The following is a 25,371-nucleotide window of genomic DNA, read 5'->3' as shown; positions in this document are numbered from 1 at the left end:
CCAATTAATTTTTCTTAAGTAACCTTCTGTCTTTATAATCAATACTAATTATTGGAGGTGAAAAGATTTAAGTAAAATACCAAACGTCTTTCCATTGAGTCCATAACTACAGAGTATGCCAACACTTGATTGGTTGTTTTGATTCACAAGACATGTGGAACAATGATTATAAACTCCACATTTACAGTGTCTGTGATTGTTAACTGATTCATCTCTCGTTAGAATTGATCTGAGTTAATTAAAGGGTATTTTCCTCTGAAAGATGACTTTCCTTCTCTCCAATTACTTTTCTCACACTAATACAGGAACAGTATAGACTTGTTTGTGTTTCCCATTTCAATGAAGTTTGAGGACAATTCCTTCTATGATGATGTAACTATCTATAGAGGATGTGCCCAACCAATATATTCAAATGTAATACCGATCAGCTTTTCATTCATGAGTTTTATCCAAAGTAGGCATGTTAAAGGTTAGTTAGACTGCTCGACTCTAAACAGAAAATATTGGTGGTTTCCTGTGATTACGTGGTCAGTGTCTATCTGTCACGTAGAGGCCAGATGGTAGAGTGAAAGACGAGTGGTTGAGGAACAGGTCATGTGCTTTATTAAATAGATCATGGGCAGAGAAGTGAGATGGGTGAAAATGTTGTAGTTAGTTTCATGTCAAGTGTTGCAGCATGAGCAAAACAAGACTGCCGTTTTTGGGGTCTTAACTGGAAAAAACAGACTCTAAATGGTGTAGCTTACGTATATAATATATACTCTACTTTGTGACAAGTGTGTTGATACTGAGATATCGAAGCTATCTACTCTGTGAAGCCCAGCATTCAGCCCAGTCTGAAACTCAGCAGGTGAAAGAGATTGTGGGAAAGTATTTTTTTTATACACTTAGTTATACATATATGCTGGTTTCTGGTGAAAAAGTTCAACACCCTGACAACTGTGCACCGAAAGAGGGGTTGTCAGTGTGAGCTGCAGAAACATCTGTTTTAGGAGGAGCCAAAGACAGTTCTTCACACTGACCATAATGCTAAAGATCAGGAATCAGGAAGTTAAAATGTAAACAAAACACTGGAGTCACTATATTGCACAATCTGAAAATTGTAGAAAAATACATCACATACATACACAGAATGATAAATGAGGCACTCATGTTTTCTGACCAAATGTGATTAAAATTATATTTGGCATGGAATAATTTACAAGACATGTTTTTATATAAAACATAAATTGGCACAATAATGCATGACCACAGTCCAAATGTAAAAGCATAGAACGGTTAGAGAACATTTTGCTGACACATGATTTAAGTTACACTTACAATATACAGTACACTGACTCAGAGTACAAATTGGTGTACACTGGCTCAGAGCACAAAACTCTTCCTGGGGTCCACACAAAACATTGTAACCGTACATTCAAACTGCATGAACACAGTTATTGTCAAAGCAAGATCTGAACTACACTTAATCACGTCTGCATTTTGGGAAAAGCAATAAGAGTAAAATGTCACCAAAGATCACTTTTTGAGTCAAAAAGCAAATCAAGATCTACCACTCAGAAATGTTTCAACAGAATTTGGTGGTTTCCAACGTAGCCTAATTGTCACGTTCTGACCTTAGTTCCGTTTTTATGTCTTTATTTTAGTTTGGTCAGGGCGTGAGTTGGGGTGGGCATTCTATGTTTTGTTCTGTATGTTCTATTTCTATGTGTTTGGCCTAGTATGGTTCTCAACCAGAGGCAGGTGTCAGTCGTTGTCTCTGATTGGGAGCCATATTTAGGTAGCCTGTTTTCTATTGTGTTTTGTGGGTGATTGTTTCATGTGTTAGTACCAATCGGTACCAGTTCGATTTTCATTTATTCTCTTGTTCTTTTGTATTTTGTATTCATTCTCGATTAAATGATATTATGGATACGTACCACGCTGCATTTTGGTCCTTCCACCAACGAAAGGCATTACACTAGTAGCCATTGTGCTGAGGAGTAGGTGGCTTTATCTCACCAAACATCTGCTTTTTATGTTCACAGCTACTATCCACTGGCAAGCTAAATAATGACCAGTTATAAAGAAATATACAGGGGCGGCACCTACATTTAAACAACAGAACAGACAATACTGAAAAGAAGCTTTGGCACAGCAGTAGTATAGTAAGTACACTAATTAATTGTATTAAAAGAGGTTCCATTTGTTTTAACCTATACATTTGGACAATGGGCACTTGAAAAGAGGGATCATCCTACTAATAACCCTAGGCATAGTTATTGAATTTGTCTGTATCAGTGAATCTCATTGAGGCCCCAATTCAACAAGAGACTGTGAGAATGACCAACAGAGGAAGTTTGAAATGATAACAGCACAATCGTTAAATGGGAATTTCCTCCAGTAACAACTGTGCCTCCATTAAGTTTTCCAGATGAATATTTACTATAATTTTGTCTCAACATCCACTGTAAGATTTAACGCCTTCTATTGAATGTGAATTATCATGTCATCCTCTGAGTAACTTGCGGTTCTCTCTCTCCTTCATGCTGTGTTAACATCCTCGCTGGCAGCGATGTGATGTAACGGGAGTGTATAATAAACTAATGTCAGGTTAGGGTTGTCTCTAAGCAGATCCAGTTCTGGTATACCTCTTCGCTCCTCCTAGACAGGGAGAGGGAAAGAGGTAGGGAGGGAAGGATTGAGAGGAACAAGGACAGAGGGGCAGAGACGGGGGGAAGAAAAGAAAGAAAGTTAAAGAAAAATTATAATGTGTTTTGTTATTAGATACTTTGTACCAGAGGAAGGAAACAAGACAGGTCTGATGCTCTCTTGTCTATTCTCATTGTTCTGCTGTATGTACCTCAACAGTCAACACATCTAGAACCATTCCTAAATCTAGTGGGAGGAACCAAGAAGCCAAGCTTAAAAGTCCACTGACTTGACAAATACTATTAAAGAAACAGGTAAATCAAAGGCATTACTATACTGAACAATAATATGAATGCAACATGCAACAATTTCAAAGATTTTACTGAATTACAGTTTATATAAGGACATCAATAATTTAAATTAATTCAATAGGCTCCAATCTATGGATTTCTCATGACTGGGCAAGGGCGCAGCAATGGGTAGGCCAGGGAGGGCATAGGTCCACCCACTTGGGAGCCAGGCCCAACCCTCCCACCCCTCCCAGATGACCTGCAGGTGAAGAAGCCTGATGTGGTGGTCCTGGCTGGTATGGTTACATGTGGTCTGCAGTTGTGAGGCCGGTTGAATGGGTAGGTGTGTCTAAACGTTTGACTGGTACTGTATGTACAATATGAAGTGTGGCTTCTCATTGTGCAACCCAAACATTTCATATGGGCAAAACTGGTTGCAGTGACATCAGGCCGGTTATCAAACTCAAGTGGTCTGTGCAACTCAAGACCACATTAACCCACTGGCACAGAGCTAAAGCCTACAGTTGTAGACCGCTACAAGACCATGGTGCTTGCCTACGGAGCTGTGAGGGGAACGGCACCTTCGTACCTTCAGGCTCTGATCAGGCCCTACACCCAAACAAGGGCACTGCGTTCATCCACCTCTGGCCTGCTCGCCTCCCTACCTCTGAGGAAGTACAGTTCCCGCTCAGCCCAGTCAAAACTGTTCGCTGCTCTGGCACCCCAATGGTGGAACAAACTCCCTCACGACGCCAGGTCAGCGGAGTCAATCACCTGAAACCCCACCTCTTTAAGGAATACCTAGGATAGGATAAAGTAATCCTTCTAACCCCCCCCCCATAAAAGAGTTAGATGCACTATTGTAAAGTGGTTGTTCCACTGGATATCATAAGGTGAATGCACCAATTTGTAAGTCGCTCTGGATAAGAGCGTCTGCTAAATGACTTAAATGTAATGATGTAAATGTAGACATGAGGGCTGCTAAAGCTGCTGTATTACATCTCCTATGTTAATCAGCCTGTAGTATTATTACTAACCTGGTTATCTGTTGATTTAATGTGGGTTCTCTCTGCATAGTGAATGTCATCTTGCTCTCTTTCGGGTGAATCTATAAAGGCAAATAAAGGAAATTAAATATACAGTGTGGGTGGGAGTAACTGACAGATATGCACAAATGCTCACCCCCAAGACAGGTTCTACAAACACTAAGGACTCTTTTTTGCACCAGAGAAGCTATAAATATTGTCAGAGTCTGCTTGTGTATATGTGCCTTCTGCATTTTCAACATTTAGAGAAGTGGTCTGAAATAATGCAACTGTCTGACCAAGCAGAGTAAGTGTGGAAGATACGCCACTTCATTTGACCTGCATCCGTTGTTCAGGCAAACATTTCCTACCTATTCCAAAACACGATCCTTGATAATTAAAAAAGGTTGTGCACAAGGAGAATGACCTCACCCACCTATAAGATTAATACCTGTATGTGAGTGTCCGTTTCTCCTCTTCTTAAGATAGATTGCAAGTCCAACAAGTCCTGAAGCAACCAAAACGCAGATTACAGCAATAATAAGAGAACCTCGAGTCATCTCATCACCATCTAAAGTAAAAAGAGAGCAAACAATATTTTAATTTAAACATTGGGATTCAAAAAATGAGCTCTACCATACTTATTGTTTCATATAGAAGTTGGTATTGTCTGGATATCAGCAATTTAACATTGCTACTGTACATGTTTTTACCTGCCACCTTGGAGGGATCACTCTCTATACAGGGATTTGGAACAACAGCTGTCTCCTTGCTGACTGGGTTGGCAGCCTCACATCTGTAAGAGTCTCTGGTCTGTACATCCACCTTGAGAGGTAGAGAGAGGGTGGTGTTGAGGTCAGGGCTGCTCGTCTGGTTGAGTTTCTCCTCTCCTCGGTACCAGGACAAGGTCACCTCTCTCCCGTTCTCCACAGAACACAACACACTACAGGAGCTGCTGTCATGGACTGTCACTTGGACAGGTTTGGACAGAACTGGAAGACAAATAATGAATACAGGGGAATTGGTGAGATGGTACTTATCTTTGGCAAAGAGCAGTTGCTACATCCATTTTTGGACTTATACATTAATGATTTGCAGCCATTGATTCTTGAAGAATATAACTTAAACAGTTGAAGTCAGAAGATTACATAAAGCTTAGCCAAATACATTTAAACTCAGTCTTTCACAATTCCTGAGATTTAATCCTAATAAAAATGCACTGTCATTGAGTCAGGTTTGTAGGCCTCCTTGCTCGCACACCCTTTTTCAGTTCTGCCCACACATTTTCTATAGGATTGAGGTCAGGGCTTTGTGATGGCCACTCCAAAACCTTGACTTCGTTGTCCTTAAGCCATTTTGCTACAACTTTGGAAGTATGCTTGGGGGTCATTGTCCATTTGGAAGACCCATTTGCGACCATGCTTTAACTTGCTGACTGATGTCTTGAGATGTTGCTTCAAAATATCCACATCATTTTCCTGCTTCATGATGCCATCTATTTTGTGAAGTGCACCAGTCTCTCCTGCAGCAAAGCACCCCCACAACATGATGCTGCCACCCCCGTGCTTCACGGTTTGGATGGTGTTCGTCGGCTTGCAAGCCTCCCCCTTTTTCCTCCAAACATAACACTGGTCATTATGGCCAAACAGTTCTATTTTTGTTTCATCAGATCAGAGGGCATTTCTCCAAAAAGTATGATCTTTGTCTCCATGTGCAGTTGCAAACAATTTTCAGGCTTTTTTTATGGCGGTTTTGGAGCAGTGGCTTCTTCCTTGCTGAGCGGCCTTTCATGTTATGTCGATATAGGACTCGTTTTACTGTGGATATAGATACTTTTGTAACGGTTTCGTCTAGCATCTTCACAAGGTACGTTGCTGTTGTTCTGGGATTGATTTGCACTATTGTTTGTAGAGATGAATGTGGTACCTTCAGGCATTTGGAAATTGCTCCAAAGGATGAACCAGACTTGTAGAGGTCTACAATTTTTTTGCTGAAGTCTTGGCTGATTTCTTATGATTTTCCCATGATATCAAGCAAAGAGGCACGGCGTTTGAAGGTAGGCTTTGAAATACATCCACAGGTACACCACCAATTTACTCAAATGTTGTCAATTAGCCTATCAGAAGCTTCTAAAGCCATGACATCATTTTCTGGAATGTTCCAAGCTGTTTAAATGCACAGTCAACTTAGTGTATGTAAACTTCTGATCCACTGGAATTGTGATACAGTGAATTATAAGTGAAATAATCTTGCACAAAGTAGATATCCTTACCGACTTGCCAAAAACTATATTTTGTTAACAAGAAATTTGTGGAGTGGTTGAAAAACGAGTTTTAATGACTCCAACCTAAGTGTATGTAAACTTCTGACTTCAACTGTAAATGCCTCATGAGCTTTGTCCCCATCAGAAAACCCATCAGCTTGTTGAACTCCAGTGTTTGTAAAGAAAGAAATTGTAAGCAAACACTTTATAGTCTAAAAACATGGTTACAACTATAATTGTTATATAATGGTTGATCAGTCCTTGCATGCATAGCTCTGTCAATGAATTTGAGTGGTTACATTTCTCCAGCCCCATCACTCAGCTTTTTCCCGAACCAATAAAGTGACCACTTTAGTATTGTTTCTACTGCTGATTTCTACTGCTGACAATCACACACACTTACAGTACACAGTCAGCTGAAATATATGTGTCGTCTTCTCTTCATCTCCATCTGTATTCTCCACAGTGTAAACCCCAGAATCATCTATTTGTAGGTCTGACAAAGTGAAGGATCCAGTAACATTGTTCCAGTGAAGGCGATTTTTAAATCTCTTCACAAGGTTGGTATTACTTTGTTTACCAGGGTACACGTGTGCAATACTGCCAAGGTCTCCATAAAGTAAACTGCCAGACTTCAACACCACCACTGGAAAAGAGAGAGACTTTCCCACGATGCCTTTCACCTGCCGAGTCTCAGGTTGGGCTGAATGCTGGGCTGAATGCTGGGCTGAATGCTGGGCTGAATGCTGGGCTGAATGCTGGGCTGAATGCTGGGCTGAATGCTGGGCTGAATGCTGGGCTGAATGCTGGGCTGAATGCTGGGCTGAATGCTGGGCTGAATGCTGGGCTGAATGCTGGGCTGAATGCTGGGCTGAATGCTGGGCTGAATGCTGGGCTGAGCAGAGAACTGTGGAGAGAAAGAGAGACTCAATATCAACGCATGGATTTAAATATCATACTTCTTCTCTAAAAAAATAGCAATGTAGCAAATTACAGTTACTTGATTTCTTGAGAAAATGTGTCAAAACTGAACTAACTTTTTCTAAACAATTAACATGTAGACCCAAACTGAAACACGTCGGCCAAAATGACACATTTCAAATGTAGTATGTCTCAAAACAATAAACACATGACATAAAATCAACTACCTCCATCAAAACATACAACTTGTTATCTAATGAAAAGTTTTTTGAAAAGTTATTTCAAATGGCACAATAAATACTAACTACAACTATCAATATACCCTAACATGGTTAACCCTCTTTCATGACCCTCCGTCATGTGGACGGTAATCATAAACTTTACACCTCCACACATCTGAACCACTCTTCCTCTATGGGCCCCTCTACCTCTCCTTTCTCCTTGCCCTTTGCCTCTTATGCGGTCCATTGTTGCAAATAGCAACTCAGAGGTGAGTGACCTCTTTAATCCATGAATAAGGACTGATTGCTCAGTGAACAATTGTGTAAAGTGTGCACGCATGCAGAAGAAGTTCACATTCATGGGAGTAATTTGTATCGGCTGTCACCAAATGTTTTACGTATTTTGTAGTGAGTTGTGTTTACTGTTTTGCAAAAATGTGCTTAGCATTTGCATTTTGTGTGGAAGCAATGAATAATACTGTTGTGCTCATTAGATTATGATCTAATGAGTCTGGGTTGGGTTGATTAAGGAGGTTACCATTCCCATGGGCATGGTGACGCAGGGGGGTCACGAGGAGAGAATAAGTCTCTTCCTCATTGACTCTCCTGCGTTTCCCGTGGTACTAGGCCTTCCCTGGTTAGCTCGTCATCACCCCCCCCCCATTTCATGGCAACAAAGGGCTCTCACGGTTGTGGTCGCGAGTGTGCTCAGGGAGGTGTTTAGGGGTTTCCGTTGGTGCTACTATGGTGGAAATTCCAGACCAGGTCTCCACCTTCAGCATTCCCCGCGAATATGCCGATTTGGCTCTCGCCTTCTCCAAAAAGAAGGCGACTCAATTACCACCCCATCGACGGGGGGATTGTGCGATAAATCTCCTGGTAGACGTCGCACTTCCCAGGAGTCACGTGTATCCCCTGTCACAGGTGGAAACATATGGAACACAGGTGGAAACATATGTCACCGAATCCCTGCGTCAGGAGTACATTCGGTCCTCCACTTCAACCGCCTCCTCAAGTTTATTTTTTGTGAAGAAGAAGGAGGGAGGTCTGCGCCCGTGTAATGACTACCGAGGCCTAAACAGATCACTGTGAGGTACAGTTATCCGCTACCTCTTATCTCCACTGCGATTGAGTCAATGCACGGGGCACGCTTCTTCACCAAATTAGATCTCAGGAGCGCTTACAACCTGGTGCGTATCCGGGAGAGAGACGAGTGGAAGACGGCGTTCAGTACCACCTCAGGGCACTATGAGAACCTCGTCATAACGTACGGGTTGATGAATGCTCCATCAGTCTTCCAAGCCTTTGTAGATGAGATTTTCAGGGTCCTGCATGGGCAGGGTGTAGTGGTGTATATTGATGACATTCTGATATACTCCGCTACACGCGCCGAGCATGTGTCCCTGGTGCGCAGGGTGCTTGTTTCGACTGTTGGACCATGACCTGTACGTCAAGGCTGAGAAATGCCTGTTCTTCCAACAGTCCTTCCCCTTCCTAGGGTGCCACATTTCCACCTCGGGGCTGGAGATGGAGAGTGACCGCATTTCAGTCGTGCATATTTGGCCGACTTCCACCATGGTAAAGGAGGTGTAGTGGTTTCTAGAGTTTGCCAATTACTACCGTTTTGTTTTCACCCTTTCGCACAGACCAGGTTCCCAGAACGTGAAGGCAGACGCACTGTCCCGGCTGTATGACACAGAGGTGCGGCCCATGGATCCCACCCCCATACTCCCGGGACTCCTGCCTGGTGGCACCGGTAGTGTGGGAGCTGGACACGGACATTGAGCAGGCGTTACGTGCAGAGCCCACTCCTCTCCAGTGTCCCGCTGGGCATCTGTACTTTCCGTCTGCTGTCCATGACCGGCTGATCTATTGGGCCCACACGTCACCTTCCTAAGGTCATCCAGGCATCGGTCGGACGGTGCGCTGTCTGAGTGGGAAGTCCTGGTGGCCCACTTTGGCTAAGGACGTGATGGTTTATGTTTCCTCTTCCTCGGTGTGCGCGCAGTGTAAGGCTCCTAGGAACCTGCCCAGAGGTAAGTTACACCCCTTACCGGTTCCACAACGGCCATGTTCGCACCTGTCAATCAATTTCCTGACCGATCTCCCCCATCACAGGGAAACAACATGATCCTGGTTGTCGTGAATCGTTTCTCTAAGTCCTGCCATCTCCTTCCTCTGCCTGGTCTCCTTATCGCCCTACAGACTGTGGAGGCCTTGTTTACGCACGTCTTCTGGCACTACGGGGTGCCTGAGGATAGAGTGTCTGATCGGGTCACCAGTTCACTTCGAGGGTCTGGAGGGCGTTCATGGAACGTCTGGAGGTCTCGATCAGCCTTACCTCAGGTTTTCACCCTGAGAGTAACGGGCAGGTGGAGAGCGTTAACCAGGATGTGGGTAGGTTTGCCACTCCTCCAGTAACCTCTCCCCCTTCCAGTGCATACTGGTGTACCAGCCGGTTCTGGCCCCTTGGCATCAGAGTCAGACCGAAGCTCCTGCGGTGGACGACTGGTTCCGGTGCGTGGAGGAGAAATGGGACGCCGCCCATGTTCACCTTCAGCGCGCCGTTCTGTGCCAGAAAGCCAGCGCAGACCGTCACCACAGTGAGGCACTGGCTCTCGTACCGAAACCTGCCCCTCAGCCTGCCCTGCCGGCTGCTGGGTCCGTAGTTTGTGGGGCCGTTCAAAGTCCTGAGGAGACTGAGCGAGGTGTGTTACAGGTTACAGCTCCCCCCGATTAACTTATTAACCCCTCGTTCCATGTGTCTCTCCTCAGGCCGGTGGTGGCTGGTCCGCTCCAGGAGTCTGAGGCGCGGGAGGTTCCTCCACCCCCTCTGGACATCGAGGGGGCCCCGGCGTACGTCGTTCGCTCTATACTGGATTCGAGGCATAGGGCGAGGGGCCTTCAGTACCTCGTGGAATGGGAGGTGTACGGTCCGGAGGAGAGATGCTAGGTTTCGGTGGAGGTTATGTTGGAACCTTCAATGCTGCGGGAGTTCCACCGTCTCCGTCCGGACCGCCCTGCACCTCGCCCTCCGGGTCGTCCCCGAGGCCAGTGTCGGCACGCGGGTACTGTCACGACTTAAGCCGAAGTCGGTTCCTCTCCTTGTTCGGGCGGCGTTCGGCAACACCGGCATTCTAGCCATCGCCGATCCAATACAATTGCTACATTGTATTTACTTCACCACCATGGCCTATTTATTGCCTTTACCTCCCTTATCTCACCTCATTTGCTCACATTGTATATAGACTTATTTTTCTACTGTATTATTGACTGTATGTTTGTTTTACTCCATGTGTAGCTCTGTGTTGTTATATGTGTCGAACTGCTTTGCTTTATCTTAGCCAGGTCGCAGTTGTAAATGAGAACTTGTTCTCAACTTTCCTACCTGGTTAAATAAAGGTTAAATAACAAAATTACAAAATATATAGTTAGGGACAGATACAATATATACAGTGGTCTCCACTAATTTTGACCCCCTTGGTAAATATGAGCAAAATGTCTTTATTGTTTAATCTCTTGGTCTTTCATTTAAAAAATGCACACAAATCCAACCTTTAATTAAAGCAAAATAATTGAAAGAATAAATACATTCTTATCATAAAACAAATATTTTTTCTCAAATATCGTACCAGTCAAAAGTTTGGACACACCTACTCATTCAAGGGTTTTTCTATATTTTTACTATGTACTACATTGTAGATTAATAACACATTTGGAATTATGTGGTAACGAAAAAAAGTGTTAAACAAATCTAAATATATTTTAGACTTTAGATTCTTCAAAGTAGCCACCCTTTGCATTGAAGACAGCTTTGCACACTATTGGCATTCTCTCAACCAGCTTCATGAGGTAGTCACCTGGAATGCTTTTCCAACAATCTGGAAGGAGTTCCCACATATGCTGAGCACTTGTTGACTGCTTTTCCTTCACTCTGCGGTCCAACTCATCCCAGACCATCTCAATTGGGTTGAGGTCGGGTGAATTTGAAGGCCAGGTGTAATGGGGTGCGTACTGGCGGCAGAGAAGTCAGGTGCAGGAGAGCGAAAACTGATTTACAACGGTGTCGTTTAATCAACATAAAAACCACCGTAAACAGAACAATACATGAATGGGTCAAACAAAACCCGGTAATCACCAGTATAACGTGCACAAGCACTACAAGAAAACAATTCCGGACAAGGACATGGGGAGGAACAGAGGGTTAAATACACAACATGTAATTGATGGAATTGGAACCAGTGTGATGGAAGACAAGACAAAACCAATGGAAAATGAAAAGTGGATCGGCGATGGCTAGAAGGTCGGTGACATCGACCGCCGAACGCCGCCCGAACAAGGAGAGGGACCAACTTCGGCGGAAGTCGTGACACCAGGCAATATTATGCAGCACTCCATCACTTTCATTATTGGTCAAATAATCCTTACACTACCTGGAGGTGTGTTTTGGGTCATTGTCCTATTGAAAAACAAATGATAGTCTCACTAAGCGCAAACCAGATGGGATGGTGTATTGCTGCAGAATGCTGTGGTAGCAATGCTGGTCAAGTGTTCCTTGAATTCTAAATAAGTCACAGACAGTGTCACCAGCAAAGCACCCCCACACCATCACACCTCCTCATCCATGCTTGATGTGACGGTTGGAACAAAAATCTCAAATTTGGACTCATCAGAACAAAGGACAGATTTCCACTGGTCTAATGCCCATTGCTGGTGTTTCTTGGCCCAAGCAAGTCTCTTCTTATTATTGGTGTCCTTTAGTAGGGGGTTCTTTGCAGCAATTCGACCATGAAGGTCTGATTCACACAGTCTCCTCTGAACAGTTGATGTTGAGATGTGTCTGTTACTTGAACTCTGTGAAGCATTTATTTGGGCTGCAATCTGATGTGCAGTTAATTGCGAATTTCTGAGGCTGGTAACACTAATGAACTTATCCTCTACAGCAGAGGTATCTCCGGGTCTTCCTTTCCTGTGGTGGTCCCCATGAGGGCCAGTTTTGTCATAGCGCTTGATGGTTTTGCGACTGCACTTCAAGAAACTTTCAAAGTTCTTGAAATGTTCCGCATTGACTGACTTTCAGGTCTAAAGGTAATGATGGACTGTTGTTTCTCTTTGCTTATTTGAGCTGTTCTTGCCATAATATGGACTTTGTCCTTTACCAAATAGGGCAATCTTCTGTATACCAACCCTACCTTGTTACAACACAACTGATTGGCTCAAACGCATTAAGAAATTCCACAAATTAACTTTTAAAAAGGCAAACGTGTTATTTGAAATGCGTTTCAGATGACTACTTAATGAAGCTGGTTGAGAGAATGCCAACAGTGTGCAAAGCTGTCAAGGCAAAGGGTGGCTAGTTTGAAGAATCTCAAATATAAAATATATTTATATTTGTTTAACACTTTTTGGTTACTACATGATTCCATATGTGTTATTTCATAGTTTTCACTATTATTCTACAAATGGGCATTTTCAACCATTTAGCTATTTTCTTACAGCCATTTCCTGATTTGTGCAGCTCAGCAACCTTTTGTTGCACATCATTACTGTCTTCTCGGGTCTTTCCCATAGTGATGGATAAATATGGGAACTTGGCCTGTATGTCACCTCATATTTATACCGCGGTGAAACAGGAAGTCATGGCTTACCACTTAAGCATTCCTAATCACTCAGGTGAACTTAAAAACGTAAAATATGAATAGGAATATACTTATGAGTATACTTATGAGATTTAACTCATAAGAATTTCTAGGGGTGCCAATAATTGTGGCACACATGTTTAGGAGAGAAATATTTATCACATTTATATTTTTCAATAATTTTACAGATTTTGGTGAACATTTTGAATGAAAGACCAAGAGGATAAACAGCAACAACAACAACATTCACAGCCTGTTTTGCTCATATTTACCAAGGGTGCCAATATTAGTGGAGGGCACTGTATACTGAAGTAAATGTTATGATGTACCATTAGCTAGAGCTAGGCAAAAGTTGGCAAACGTTAGCTTGCTAGCTCACTAACTTTAGCTTTTATTTTTGCCTCAATCACACTAGACCTGAATCAAACAATGAAACAAGCGGCCAAACTATTAAAGAGCAATATATTCTGACGTAATGTGAGTTTTTATTAGTCAGTATAAAACTGTAACGTTATTGATCTGTCAGTTTCCCTAGCTAACTCCCTACTTTTCACACTGACACGGTATAAACAGCTCTACAGGCTTCACTGTCATGGTGCACATTCAGTACACAACACTATGCCCATCATGTCTTAGCAGGATCAGATGGTGACAGGTGTCCCAGCAGGGTCAGACAGCCAGGGAAGACCAGTCTACGGAGCTCAGGTGAATTTAGCAATATATTATAACAATCAGTGAATGGGTACAAAGTTCCATCTTGAGTTGATGGGTAGGCTACAGTCTGTGATCTGGGAATAATGGTCATTTCAATTATTGAACCATTGATTGTTTTCTTGGATAATGTATAAATGTACACCAAGGTAAAATGTCATGCCTCATCTGAGCAGAATCAGATGGTGACAGGGGTCTCAGCAGGGTCAGGCAATCAGGAAAGACCAGTCTGTGTCAGCGCAGAGGTTGAACATTTGGAGATACAAAAATGTACTCTCTCAGTGCAGCAAACACTGGACAGGCAAGAAGCTTCAAGATGAACATTATTTTAAAGCAGGCAAACTTCTACAGTTGATTTCCAAACTGTATCATGGGTTGATAGTGGCTTTTCCCGATGACACAAAACATGTCAAATAAAAATGTGAGGCAAACCAGGGAGACACTATTGATGATGATGAATGGATACAGATATGCCCTGTCATGTTCATATAATCTCAGACATAAATGGCTGCAGTTTAAGATCATCTATAGAATTTACTACAGTGGAAAGTAAAAGTATTTGAACCCTTTGGAACTACCTGGAGTCTAAGTCACAACAATAGACAAACACAGTCTGCTTAAATTAATAACACACAAACAATTATACGTTTTCATGTCTTTATTGAACACACCGTGTAAACATTCACCAAACGTTTTCTGTAGTTGCGGATCAGACCTGCACAACGGTCAGGACGAATTTTGGACCATTCTACTTCACAAAACTGTTTAAGTTTAGCAATATTCTTGGGATGTCTGGTGTGAACCGCTCTCTTGAGGTCATGCCACAGCATCTCAATCGGGTTGAGGTCAGGACTCTGACTGGGCCACTCCAGAATGCGTATTTTCTTCTGTTGAAGCCATTCTGTTGTTAATTTACTTCGGTGTTTTGCGTCGATGTCCTGTTGCATCACCCAACTTCTGTTGAGCTTCAATTGGCGAACAGATAGCCTTAATGCAAAATGTATCGATAAACTTTTTTTTACATAAACCTTAGCCAAATACATTTAAACTCAGTTTTTCACAATTCCTGACATTAAATCCTTTAATGATGTCTGTGAGTATAACATAACTCATATGGCAGGCAAAAACCTAAAGAAATCCAACCAGGAAGTGGGAAATCTGAGGTTTGTAGATTTGCCTATCCAATATACAGTGGGATATTGGTCATATTGCACTTCCTAAGGCTTCCACTGGATGTCAACAGTCTTTAGAACCTTGTTTAATGCTACTACTGTGAAGAATGAGGGAAGGAGAGCTCTTTGAGTCAGGTGTCTGGCATGAGCTGAACATGCGCGCTCACGTGAGAGCGACCTGCTTACCATTACATTTTTGAAGACAAAGGAATTCTCCGGTTGAAACATTATTGAAGATGTATGTTAAAAACATCCTAAACATTGATTCTATACATCGTTTGACATGTTTCTACGAACTGTAATGGAATTGTTTGACTTTTCGTCTGACCTGCGCGTCATGAATTTGGATTACTGGACTAAACGCGCGAACAAAATGAAGGTATTTGGACATAAATTATGGACTATATCGAACAAAACAAACATTTATTGTGGAACTGGGATTCCTGGGAGTGCATTCTGATGAAGATCATCAAAGGTAAGTGAATATTTATAATGCTATTTCTGACTTCTGTTGACTCCAAAACATGGCGGATATCTTTATGGCTTATTCGGGCTCTGAGCTCTGTACTCAATATTATAGCATGGTGTGATTGTTCTTTACATTTAAAAACAAATCTGACACAGCAGTTGCATTAAGGAGAAGTTTATCTAAAGTTCCATGTTTAATACTTGTATCTTTTATCAATGTTTATTATGAGTTTTTCTGTAAATTGATGTGGCTCTCTGCAAAATCACCGGATGTTTTGGAGGCAAAACATTACTGAACATAACGCGCCAATGTAAACTAAGATTTGTGGATATAAATATGAACTTTATCGAACAAAACATACATGTATTGTGTAACATGAAGTCCTATGAGTGTCATCTGATGAAGATCATCAAAGGTTAGTGATTAATTTTATCTCTATTTCTGCTTTTTGTGACTCCTCTCTTTGGCCGGAAAAATGGCTGGGTTTTTCTGTGACTAGGTGCAGACCTAACATAATCGTTTGGTGTGCTTTCGTTGTAAAGTCTTTTTGAAATCGGACACTGTGGTGGGATTAACAACAAGTTTATCTTTAAAATGGTGTAAAATACTTGTATGTCTGAGGAATTTTAACTTTGAGATTTCTGTTGTTTTGAATTTGGCGCCCTGCACTTTCACTGGCTGTTGTCATATCAATCCCGTTAACGGGATCTCAGCCGTAAGAAGTTAACCTAACTGCAGTGTCCAATTTACAGTAGCTATCACGGCAAACTTTTATCACGGCAACTCCTCGCAGACTTGATGCAACATTTTGTGTAGTGATGTAATTCTTCACTGGATCAGTCTGAAACTTTGCACACACACTGCTGCCATGTTGAAGACAACATTGAAATTACAAATAGAGTCATATCTCAATGTATGGCCTTGCATGTTTTTTTGATTGTATTATCTTTTACCAGATCTAATGTGTTACATTCTCCTACATTACTTTCACATTTCCACAAACTTCCAAGTGTTTCTTTTCAAATGGTAGCAAGAATATGTATATCCTTGCTTCAGATCCTGAGCTATAGGCAGTTAGATATGGGTATGCCATTGGAGGAGAAAATCGATCCTTAGCAACATGCCTATGCATTTTGCATTTAGGCATAATAAATATAAATTTCCAATAACAATTACTTAGAATTAAACAATAATACAAAAAAATGCTTTATTAAGCTCTACAGTCATTCTACAGTGCCTTTGAATTAACTTTAAGAAACACGAGTTTGTCCAGTCTTTGGTTTGAGTATCACGTGGTGAGCTATGCATGCAGTTTGTTAATTTAACACAGCAGATGCTCTTATATTCCCATGCCCAAAGTCAACACAAATCTATTTTGTAACAACAATATCATGGAATAAAATATAATAAATTTGTAGATAGTTTCCAGAGTGTAAAAAAAGTTACAAGTGCAAATACTGTAGGCCTACCTGATGAGTGTTAAAACACATTTATTTTCCTCAAATTCGACGATTAGATACTTCATATGTAACTGGTTCCTTTTTACACTGTTAGCACTGTTCCTAATCCTCTTTTTTAACAGCCTGTATTGAAATCACAACCTCTCTGGTGCTGCAGCAGGCGCTCATTCATTGTCTATATTAAAGGTTCTGCTTGTCTCCAATCATGTAAAATGAAGTAGATGTATTTAACTTCTTGCGACTATAGGGGGTGCTGTTTCAAATTAGCATAATTGTCTCTACAGATGAAACGGCTTCCTACTCAATTCTTGATCGTACAATATGCATATTATTACTATTATTGGATAGAAAACACTCTCTAGTTTCTATAGCCGTTGGAATTTTGTCTCTGAGTGGAACAGAACTCATTCTACAGCAATTTCCCTGACATGGAGTCAGATTTCACACATTTTGGCCCCTGATCTGGAGTCAGTTTAAAGGCCACTGTGAATGCTATGAGGATACGGACACTGCTTACGTCTTCCCCTGGATGCCTTTACGTGATGACGCTTTGAATGGTATCGATTGCGCAATCACAGCCACTATAAAACAAAAAAACGTGTTGGTAGGAACTCTTTTCCAGCTGCGCCGGACGCGCGGTGGACACCGCCCTGCTCTTTTTCCAAGCATTAGTGTAGCAAGTAATATTTCTCCGGTCATGTTTTTACCCGTTATAGGTGTTAACAGCATCATAAGGTAGTTAATTTGAACCGTTGTATAGCAATTTATATCCTTTTAGTGCGATTTTGAGGCATTGCTTTGTTGTGCACTTTGACGCGCTGGGCACATTTCGGTGTCCCGGTCGTACGTTAGTGGGCATTTCGACGGACAAGTGGACATCTTTCGACCAAAAGAAGATTAGACCCAAGAAAGGATTCTTTGCCCAAGATTCTGATGGAAGAACAGCTCACAGTAAGAACAATTTATGATGATAAATCGTGTTTCTGTCGAAAAATGTTAAAGCTTACGCCGCCATTTTGTTTTGTACAGCTTCGCTTGGCGCAACCTGTATTGAAAAGTAAGGATAATTTAAAAAATGTAAATCAGCGATTGCATTAAGAACTAATTTGTCTTTCGATTCCTGTCAACCCTGTATTTTTTAGTCAAGTATATGATTAGCTATTGATTAAACTAGATCACTCAAAGATGGCGACCGACATTTCCAGGCTTGTTTTGCTACTTTTTTCATTGTATAACCACGTTTTTTTATGGCTAAATATGTACATTTTCGAACAAACTGTATATGTATGTTGTAATATGATGTTACAGGAGTGTCATCTGAAGAATTCTGAGAAGGTTAGTGAAAAAATTTATATATTTTGGCGATGATATGATATCGCTCTCTTTGGCTAGAATCAGTGCTCGGGTAACGTTTGCGTATGTGGTATGCTAATATAACGATTTATTGTGTTTTCGCCGTAAAACACTTAGAAAATCTGAAATGTTGTCTGAATTCACAAGATCTGTGTCTGTCCATTGCTATGTGCTGTGTATTTTTAAGAAATGTTTTATGATGAGTAAATTGGTAATACAAGTTGCTCTCTGTAGTAATTCTAGGAGCTTTGGTGAGATTTGTGATGCTGGCTGCAATGGCAAACTATGATTTATACCTGAAATATGCACATTTTTCTAACAAAACCTATCCTATACCATAAATATGTTATCAGACTGTCATCTGATGAGGTTTTTTCTTGGTTAGTGGCTATCAATATCTTAGTTTAGCCGAATTGGTGATAGCTACTGGTGTTGAGAAAATGGTGGACAAAGAAAAATGGTGATTTTTGCTAACGTGTTTAGCTAATAGATTTACATATTGTGTCTTCCCTGTAAAACATTTAAAAATCTGAAATGGTGGCTTTATTCACAAGATCTGTATCTTTCATTAGGTGTCTTGGACTTGTGATTTAATGATATTTAGATGCTACTATTTAATTGTGACGCTGTGCTAGCGATGCTAATCAGTGTGGGGGGGGGGGGGGGGGGGGGGTGCTCCCGGATCCGGGGTAGAGGCTCGTTAGAGGTTAAAAAAATGTATTTAACCTGTCTAGGATCAGCGTGGCGCTAGCGGCACTCCCCCCCCCCCCCCACTGAAAAACCAGTGCCGCGAAATTCAAAAAAAATATTTTTTTAAAATATTTAACTTTCACACATTAAAGTCCAATACAGCTAATGAAAGACACAGATCTTATGAATCCAGTCAACATTTCCGATTTTTAAAATGTTTTACAGGGAAGACACAATATGTAAAGATGTACATCTATTACCTAAAAAACACATTAGCATATTCCACCATCTTTTATTTGTCCACCAACACCAGTAGCCATCACCAATTCGGCTAAACTAAGATATTTATAGCCCCTAACCAACAAAAAAACTCATTAGATGACAGTCTGATAACATATTTATGGTATGGGATAGGTTTTGTTAGAAAAAAGTGCATATTTCAGGTATATGGCATAGTTTACAATTGCACCCACCATCACAAATGGACTAGAATAATTACAATGAGCAACGTGTTTACCTAACTACTAATCATCAAACATTTCGTAAAAATACACAGCATACACGAATCGAAAGACACAGATCCTGTGAATACAGACAATATTTCAGATTTTCTAAGTGTCTTACAGCGAAAACACAATAAATCGTTATATTAGCTTAGCACATAGCAATTAGCAGCCCAGCATTGATTCTAGCCAAAGTGAGCGATAAAAGTCAACATCGCCAAAAGATATTAATTTTTTCACTAACCTTCTCAGAATTCTTCCGATGACACTCCTGTAACATCACATTACAACATGCATATACAGTTTGATCGAAAATGTTTATATTTAGCCACCAAAATCATGGTTAGACAATGTGAAATGTAGACAAGCTGGTAAAGAAAACGTCCTTGCGCCACTTAGACAGTGATCTACTCTTATACATAAATACTCATAAACGTGACTAAAAAATATAGGGTGGACAGGGATTGATAGACAATTTAATTCTTAATACAATTGCGTTATTACATTTTTTAATTTATCCTTACTTTTCAATACAGTTTGCGCCAAGCGAAGCTACGTCAAAAAACATGGCGTCCTAAGCCACTAAAATGTTTCGACAGAAACACGATTTATCATAATAAAAATGTCCTACCTTGAGCTGTTCTTCCATCAGTATCTTGGGCAAAGGATCCTTTCTTGGGAGAAATCGTCTTTTGGTGGAAAGCTGTCCTCTTGCCATGTGGAAATGTCAACTACGTTCGGGATGAACTGAAAAGCGTGACCAACTTTTCACATCGTTGCAAAAATAAATGTCCCAAAATCGCACTAAACGGATATAAATTGCTATAAAACGCTTTAAATTAACTACTTTGTGATGTTTGTAACTCCTATAACGAGTGAAAAGATGACCGGAGAAATATAACAGGCTAAACTAACGCTTGGAACAGGAGAGGGTCGGTGTCTTCCACGCGCGTTACGCAGCAAGAAAAGACTTGCTAGCTAAAGGTTTTTTTCATTTGTAGGGCCTGTGAACGAGCAATCGAGCCCGTTGGAATCGTCATCACGTAAAGGCATCCAGGGGAAGACGTAAGAAGTGTCCGTATAGTCATAGCAACGACAGTGCCCGTTTAAATGACTTCAGAAAAGTGGCCAACGTTTCTCAAATCTGACTCCATGTCAGGGAAATTGCTGTAGAATGGGCTCTGTTCCACTTAGAGACAAAATTTCAACTCCTATAGAAACTATAGACTGTTTTCTATCCAATAATAATAATAATATGCATATTGTACGATCAAGGATTTTGTGGGAAGCCGTTTAAAAAATTAGCCACATTAGCATAAATAGTCTAAACAGCGCCCCCATCCCCAACAGGTTAAAAAAGGCCATTTCTTCTCAGAATTCCAATAAGATGATAGATTCATGCAGTGCTTTTATTATAATGGAGATCTTTTCCCCCCTACTCTTGTCCGCGGTGGAATGTGAATCTACAACCTTCTGACAACTTTGGCATGTAGGCTAATGCTTACAAAATGAAGAACAGTTGGTATTGAGGGTAAACGGTAGGCGTGTTCTCTGCTATCCACTTTGTTTCATTTTGGGTACAGAGGAGGGTCAATTGTCTTTTTTCAAGCGGTCAGGGAGTGTAACAATATATTTTACTGAAGGGTCATCCATATTCATTTCAGCAGTGGTGGGCCGTCAGGGCCTGCAAGGCCTTCTCTGCTGGCCTAAACATCATCAGAATATATATATTTTTTAAATATATTTTCCCACAAATATGTATTAAATTATTCCCCAGAGTAAGAGTTATACTCTTCATTTCATAGCTTTCCTCTTGGTTGCACTGCTTCCAGCCCCAGGTTGAGATTTGGAGGGCTGGTCTTTATGTTAGATCTTTTATCCAATCATATTCAGCCATCATGTGTTGCCAGGGGTCTAAAATCTGCCCTCAGGCCTTCAGAATCAACAGTGCGGGCGCTTGTAGCTTATAGTGAATGGAAATGAAAATTTATTGTCAACCAATCAGCTTTAGAGTTGGCTATTGTACGCCTGTTGGCTGGCTCCAGTGTTACACAGGAGCCAGCTAGCAGGCGTAGTGCGTGCACGTCTTTTGATTGGATTACCAATATTGAGAGGCAGGTCCTATGGGCAGGTATATGCAGATCTAGGAAACTGAATTTGATAAACAAATTAATTTGCGTACTACTAAGCTGTTTTTTCAACCCACAATGGCGGAAGGAGGAGATGATATCGATTTGGTCGAGGATATAATTATAACGCCATTCTCAAGACGAACTTTTCAAGAAAAGTTAGACATTGTAAGGAGAGGTCGCCCGACGCCACAAAGCCTGTCGCAGGCGGGAAAGGGGTACGTTCGCTCGCCACTTTCAAAGTTTCAACTACGAGCGCTGTCAATGGCTCACACAAGCAATGGTGCTTTTGAAAACTTTTGGGGACACCGGAGTGGATCTACAGCTCAAAGAACAAGCACGCAGGGCAACGGAGCTGCACAATGAAAAGGTGAAGGGAAATATTGAAAAGACTCATAGATTGTGTCATATTTTTGGGTAAACACTGTTTACCCAAAAATTTCAATTTGTCAATTTCAAAGTGACGCAACGCATGGTTATACTGCGTTTCTGTCTAAATGTATAGTGTCTAAAGCCATGGCATCATAATGCTGGTAAAAAGAGGTGGATTAATTCGGGTGGGACTGTGTAGTACCTCACTGAAGGCCCAGGCCCCAGGCCCACGGCACGCAACTGCATTTCAGAGAGGTCCGATTTTCTTACAGAGAGGTCCGATGAACTTACAATCCCTTAAACCTGTTGGGGATGGGGGCGCTGTTTAGACTATTTATGCTAATGTGGCTAATTTTTTAAACGGCTTCCCACAAAATCCTTGATCGTACAATATGCATATTATTATTATTATTGGATAGAAAACAGTCTATAGTTTCTATAGGAGTTGAAATTTTGTCTCTAAGTGGAACAGAGCCCATTCTACAGCAATTTCCCTGACATGGAGTCAGATTTGAGAAACGTTGGCCACTTTTCTGAAGTCATTTAAAAGGGCTCTGTCGTTGCTATGACTATACGGACACTTCTTACGTCTTCCCCTGGATGCCTTTACGTGATGACGATTCCAACGGGCTCGATTGCTCGTTCACAGGCCCTACAAATGAAAAAAACCTTTAGCTAGCAAGTCTTTTCTTGCTGCGTAACGCGCGTGGAAGACACCGACCCTCTCCTGTTCCAAGCGTTAGTTTAGCCTGTTATATTTCTCCGGTCATCTTTTCACTCGTTATAGGAGTTACAAACATCACAAAGTAGTTAATTTAAAGCGTTTTATAGCAATTTATATCCGTTTAGTGCGATTTTGGGACATTTATTTTTGCAACGATGTGAAAAGTTGGGCACGCTTTTCAGTTCATCCCGAACGTAGTTGACATTTCCACATGGCAAGAGGACAGCTTTCCACCAAAAGACGATTTCTCCCAAGAAAGGATCCTTTGCCCAAGATACTGATGGAAGAACAGCTCAAGGTAGGACATTTTTATTATGATAAATCGTGTTTCTGTCGAAACATTTTAGTGGCTTAGGACGCCATGTTTTTTGACGTAGCTTCGCTTGGCGCAAACTGTATTGAAAAGTAAGGATAAATTAAAAAATGTAATAACGCAATTGTATTAAGAATTAAATTGTCTATCAATCCCTGTCCACCCTATATTTTTTAGTCACGTTTATGAGTATTTATGTATAAGAGTAGATCACTGTCTAAGTGGCGCAAGGACGTTTTCTTTACCAGCTTGTCTACATTTCACATTGTCTAACCATGATTTTGGTGGCTAAATATAAACATTTTCGATCAAACTGTATATGCATGTTGTAATGTGATGTTACAGGAGTGTCATCGGAAGAATTCTGAGAAGGTTAGTGAAAAAATTAATATCTTTTGGCGATGTTGACTTTTATCGCTCACTTTGGCTAGAATCAATGCTGGGCTGCTAATTGCTATGTGCTAAGCTAATATAACGATTTATTGTGTTTTCGCTGTAAGACACTTAGAAAATCTGAAATATTGTCTGTATTCACAGGATCTGTGTCTTTCGATTCGTGTATGCTGTGTATTTTTACGAAATGTTTGATGATTAGTAGTTAGGTAAACACGTTGCTCATTGTAATTATTCTAGTCCATTTGTGATGGTGGGTGCAATTGTAAACTATGCCATATACCTGAAATATGCACTTTTTTCTAACAAAACCTATCCCATACCATAAATATGTTATCAGACTGTCATCTAATGAGTTTTTTTGTTGGTTAGGGGCTATAAATATCTTAGTTTAGCCGAATTGGTGATGGCTACTGGTGTTGGTGGACAAATAAAAGATGGTGGATTATGCTAATGTGTTTTTAGGTAATAGATGTACATCTTTACATATTGTGTCTTCCCTGTAAAACATTTTAAAAATCGGAAATGTTGACTGGATTCATAAGATCTGTGTCTTTCATTAGCTGTATTGGACTTTAATGTGTGAAAGTTAAATATTTTAAAAAAATATTTTTTTTGAATTTCGCGGCACTGGTTTTTCAGTGGGGGGGGGGGGGGGGTGCCGCTAGCGCCACGCTGATCCTAGACAGGTTAACAGTTCACAAGAAACTCAAGATAGATCTGACAGACAAAACCAAAACCTGAAAACCCACATCATTTCCTTCTCACACTACATCTTAAATACTTTGAGGGCTTGTTTCCCAGGCACATATTAGGCCTAGTCCTGGACTAAAACCCTATTTTAATGAAGATTCTACATTGTGCATACCTTTTAGTCCAGGGCTTATTCTGTTTTCCAGGAAACAGGCCATGAATGTTTGCTCTACGGGGGTTCTTAATTTTGTTGATGGACCTGGGCATATTGTCATTCAATGATATAACACCATGGAGGAGATTCCCAACTCTAGTTCTTATCATGACAATAATGTTTTAAAACGTCATACAAATCATAAACACAGTTGTTCATGTTACAGTTTCAGAAAAGGGAAGTTGTTCAAGAGCAGCGCTTTAGGCAAGTTGGACAAACATTTAATGCAGTGAGTTGATAAAATCTTGTTACCAAGAGGAAATGCTCTCTCTTCTCCATCCTGAACACAGAGGGGAATGACTTGTGAGCTCACATTCAAGCCCAACATTCAAATAAGAGGCACATTGGTTGCAGTCAGATCACTAGTCTCAGAGAAATAGATAACAAAGTCATCTACCTGTTAAAATGAGTTACTCACGTTGATCAACTTCGCTTTCTCTATGAGATACAACAGAGTTGGTCTGCACATTTTTATCACACAACTGTTGTTAGGTGTAGCCATCAACACTTGTGATCATAGCCACACAAAATTGGGGTGCTATAGAACCCCCTGAAAAATAAACCATGGAAAAAAAGCGCCCAGCCCCCACCATCATACTGCTTTCTGTGGCTATACTTGTCTATTTGCTTTTGCACATAAAATCTCCCTACAACATTATTAAATGGGTAAATGTCTCCTTTTTATATCAGTTGTGTAACTTGAGGGTGTACGCTACATCTGGAACAACAGTGGAAGTCCCATAAAATTGTATAAAGCATCAGGTAGCCTAGTGTGCAGATATAGTATTTACATTTGGGAACATAACTAATAACACTAATAAGCCTACATGTACAGCTTACCTATATACATGTATATATATTTGACATTTCTGTATCACATGGAAAAATGTCTAAAGGTGTCACAAATGAGATTAAACACAGCTGTCTCCAGTCTCTACAACCACAGTCACAAGAATCAAGGGGCACATACCGAAGAGATGCAGTAGCGTCACCTTCAGTTTGTTTCTTTGAGAAAACAGCATTGTAGCCTACAGTCCGTCCAATCATCCAACTGGTTCCACTAAATCATCTAGAAATAACATGACATAGTCTGAGATACTCGACAAGAGCGCCCAGACATTGAGTTTGTTAGTTGAAGCTGTCCCAGGGGCCGGGTGGGCGGAGTTTGAAACAACCACAACTCCA

General features: G+C 41.0%; 1 protein-coding gene across 1 annotated transcript; it reads right to left on the bottom strand.

Moving 5' to 3' along the window:
• Window positions 1-580: 580 nt before the first annotated feature.
• Window positions 581-25,304, bottom strand: LOC129855876 (uncharacterized). Its single transcript, XM_055923975.1, has 6 exons — window positions 25,157-25,304; window positions 6,613-7,116; window positions 4,660-4,938; window positions 4,398-4,517; window positions 3,959-4,029; window positions 581-2,643 (listed from the first exon to the last, which is right to left on the bottom strand). Exons 1-6 carry the CDS (start codon window positions 25,206-25,208, stop codon window positions 2,524-2,526), a joined length of 1,146 nt encoding a protein of 381 aa, XP_055779950.1. The 5' UTR covers window positions 25,209-25,304; the 3' UTR covers window positions 581-2,523.
• Window positions 25,305-25,371: the final 67 nt, after the last annotated feature.

Source organism: Salvelinus fontinalis, chromosome 5 (assembly GCF_029448725.1).
Source record: "Salvelinus fontinalis isolate EN_2023a chromosome 5, ASM2944872v1, whole genome shotgun sequence".
NCBI lineage: Eukaryota > Metazoa > Chordata > Actinopteri > Salmoniformes > Salmonidae > Salvelinus > Salvelinus fontinalis.
Note: the sequence above shows the minus strand (reverse complement) of the source record. Positions and strands in the feature narration are given on the sequence as shown.

What these genes read in the sequence shown, in the direction of transcription:
- LOC129855876 (XM_055923975.1), bottom strand. Translation starts at nt 25,208, where the DNA reads ATGCTGTTTTCTCAAAGAAACAAACTGAAGGTGACGCTACTGCATCTC. An exon ending in ATTTCAGCTGACTGTGTACT is followed by an intron (nt 4,939 to 6,612) that starts GTAAGTGTGTGT and finishes TTTGTCTTCCAG; the next exon opens with TTCTGTCCAAACCTGTCCAA. An exon ending in TTAAATCAACAGATAACCAG is followed by an intron (nt 2,644 to 3,958) that starts GTTAGTAATAAT and finishes CTCCCTGTCTAG; the next exon opens with GAGGAGCGAAGAGGTATACC.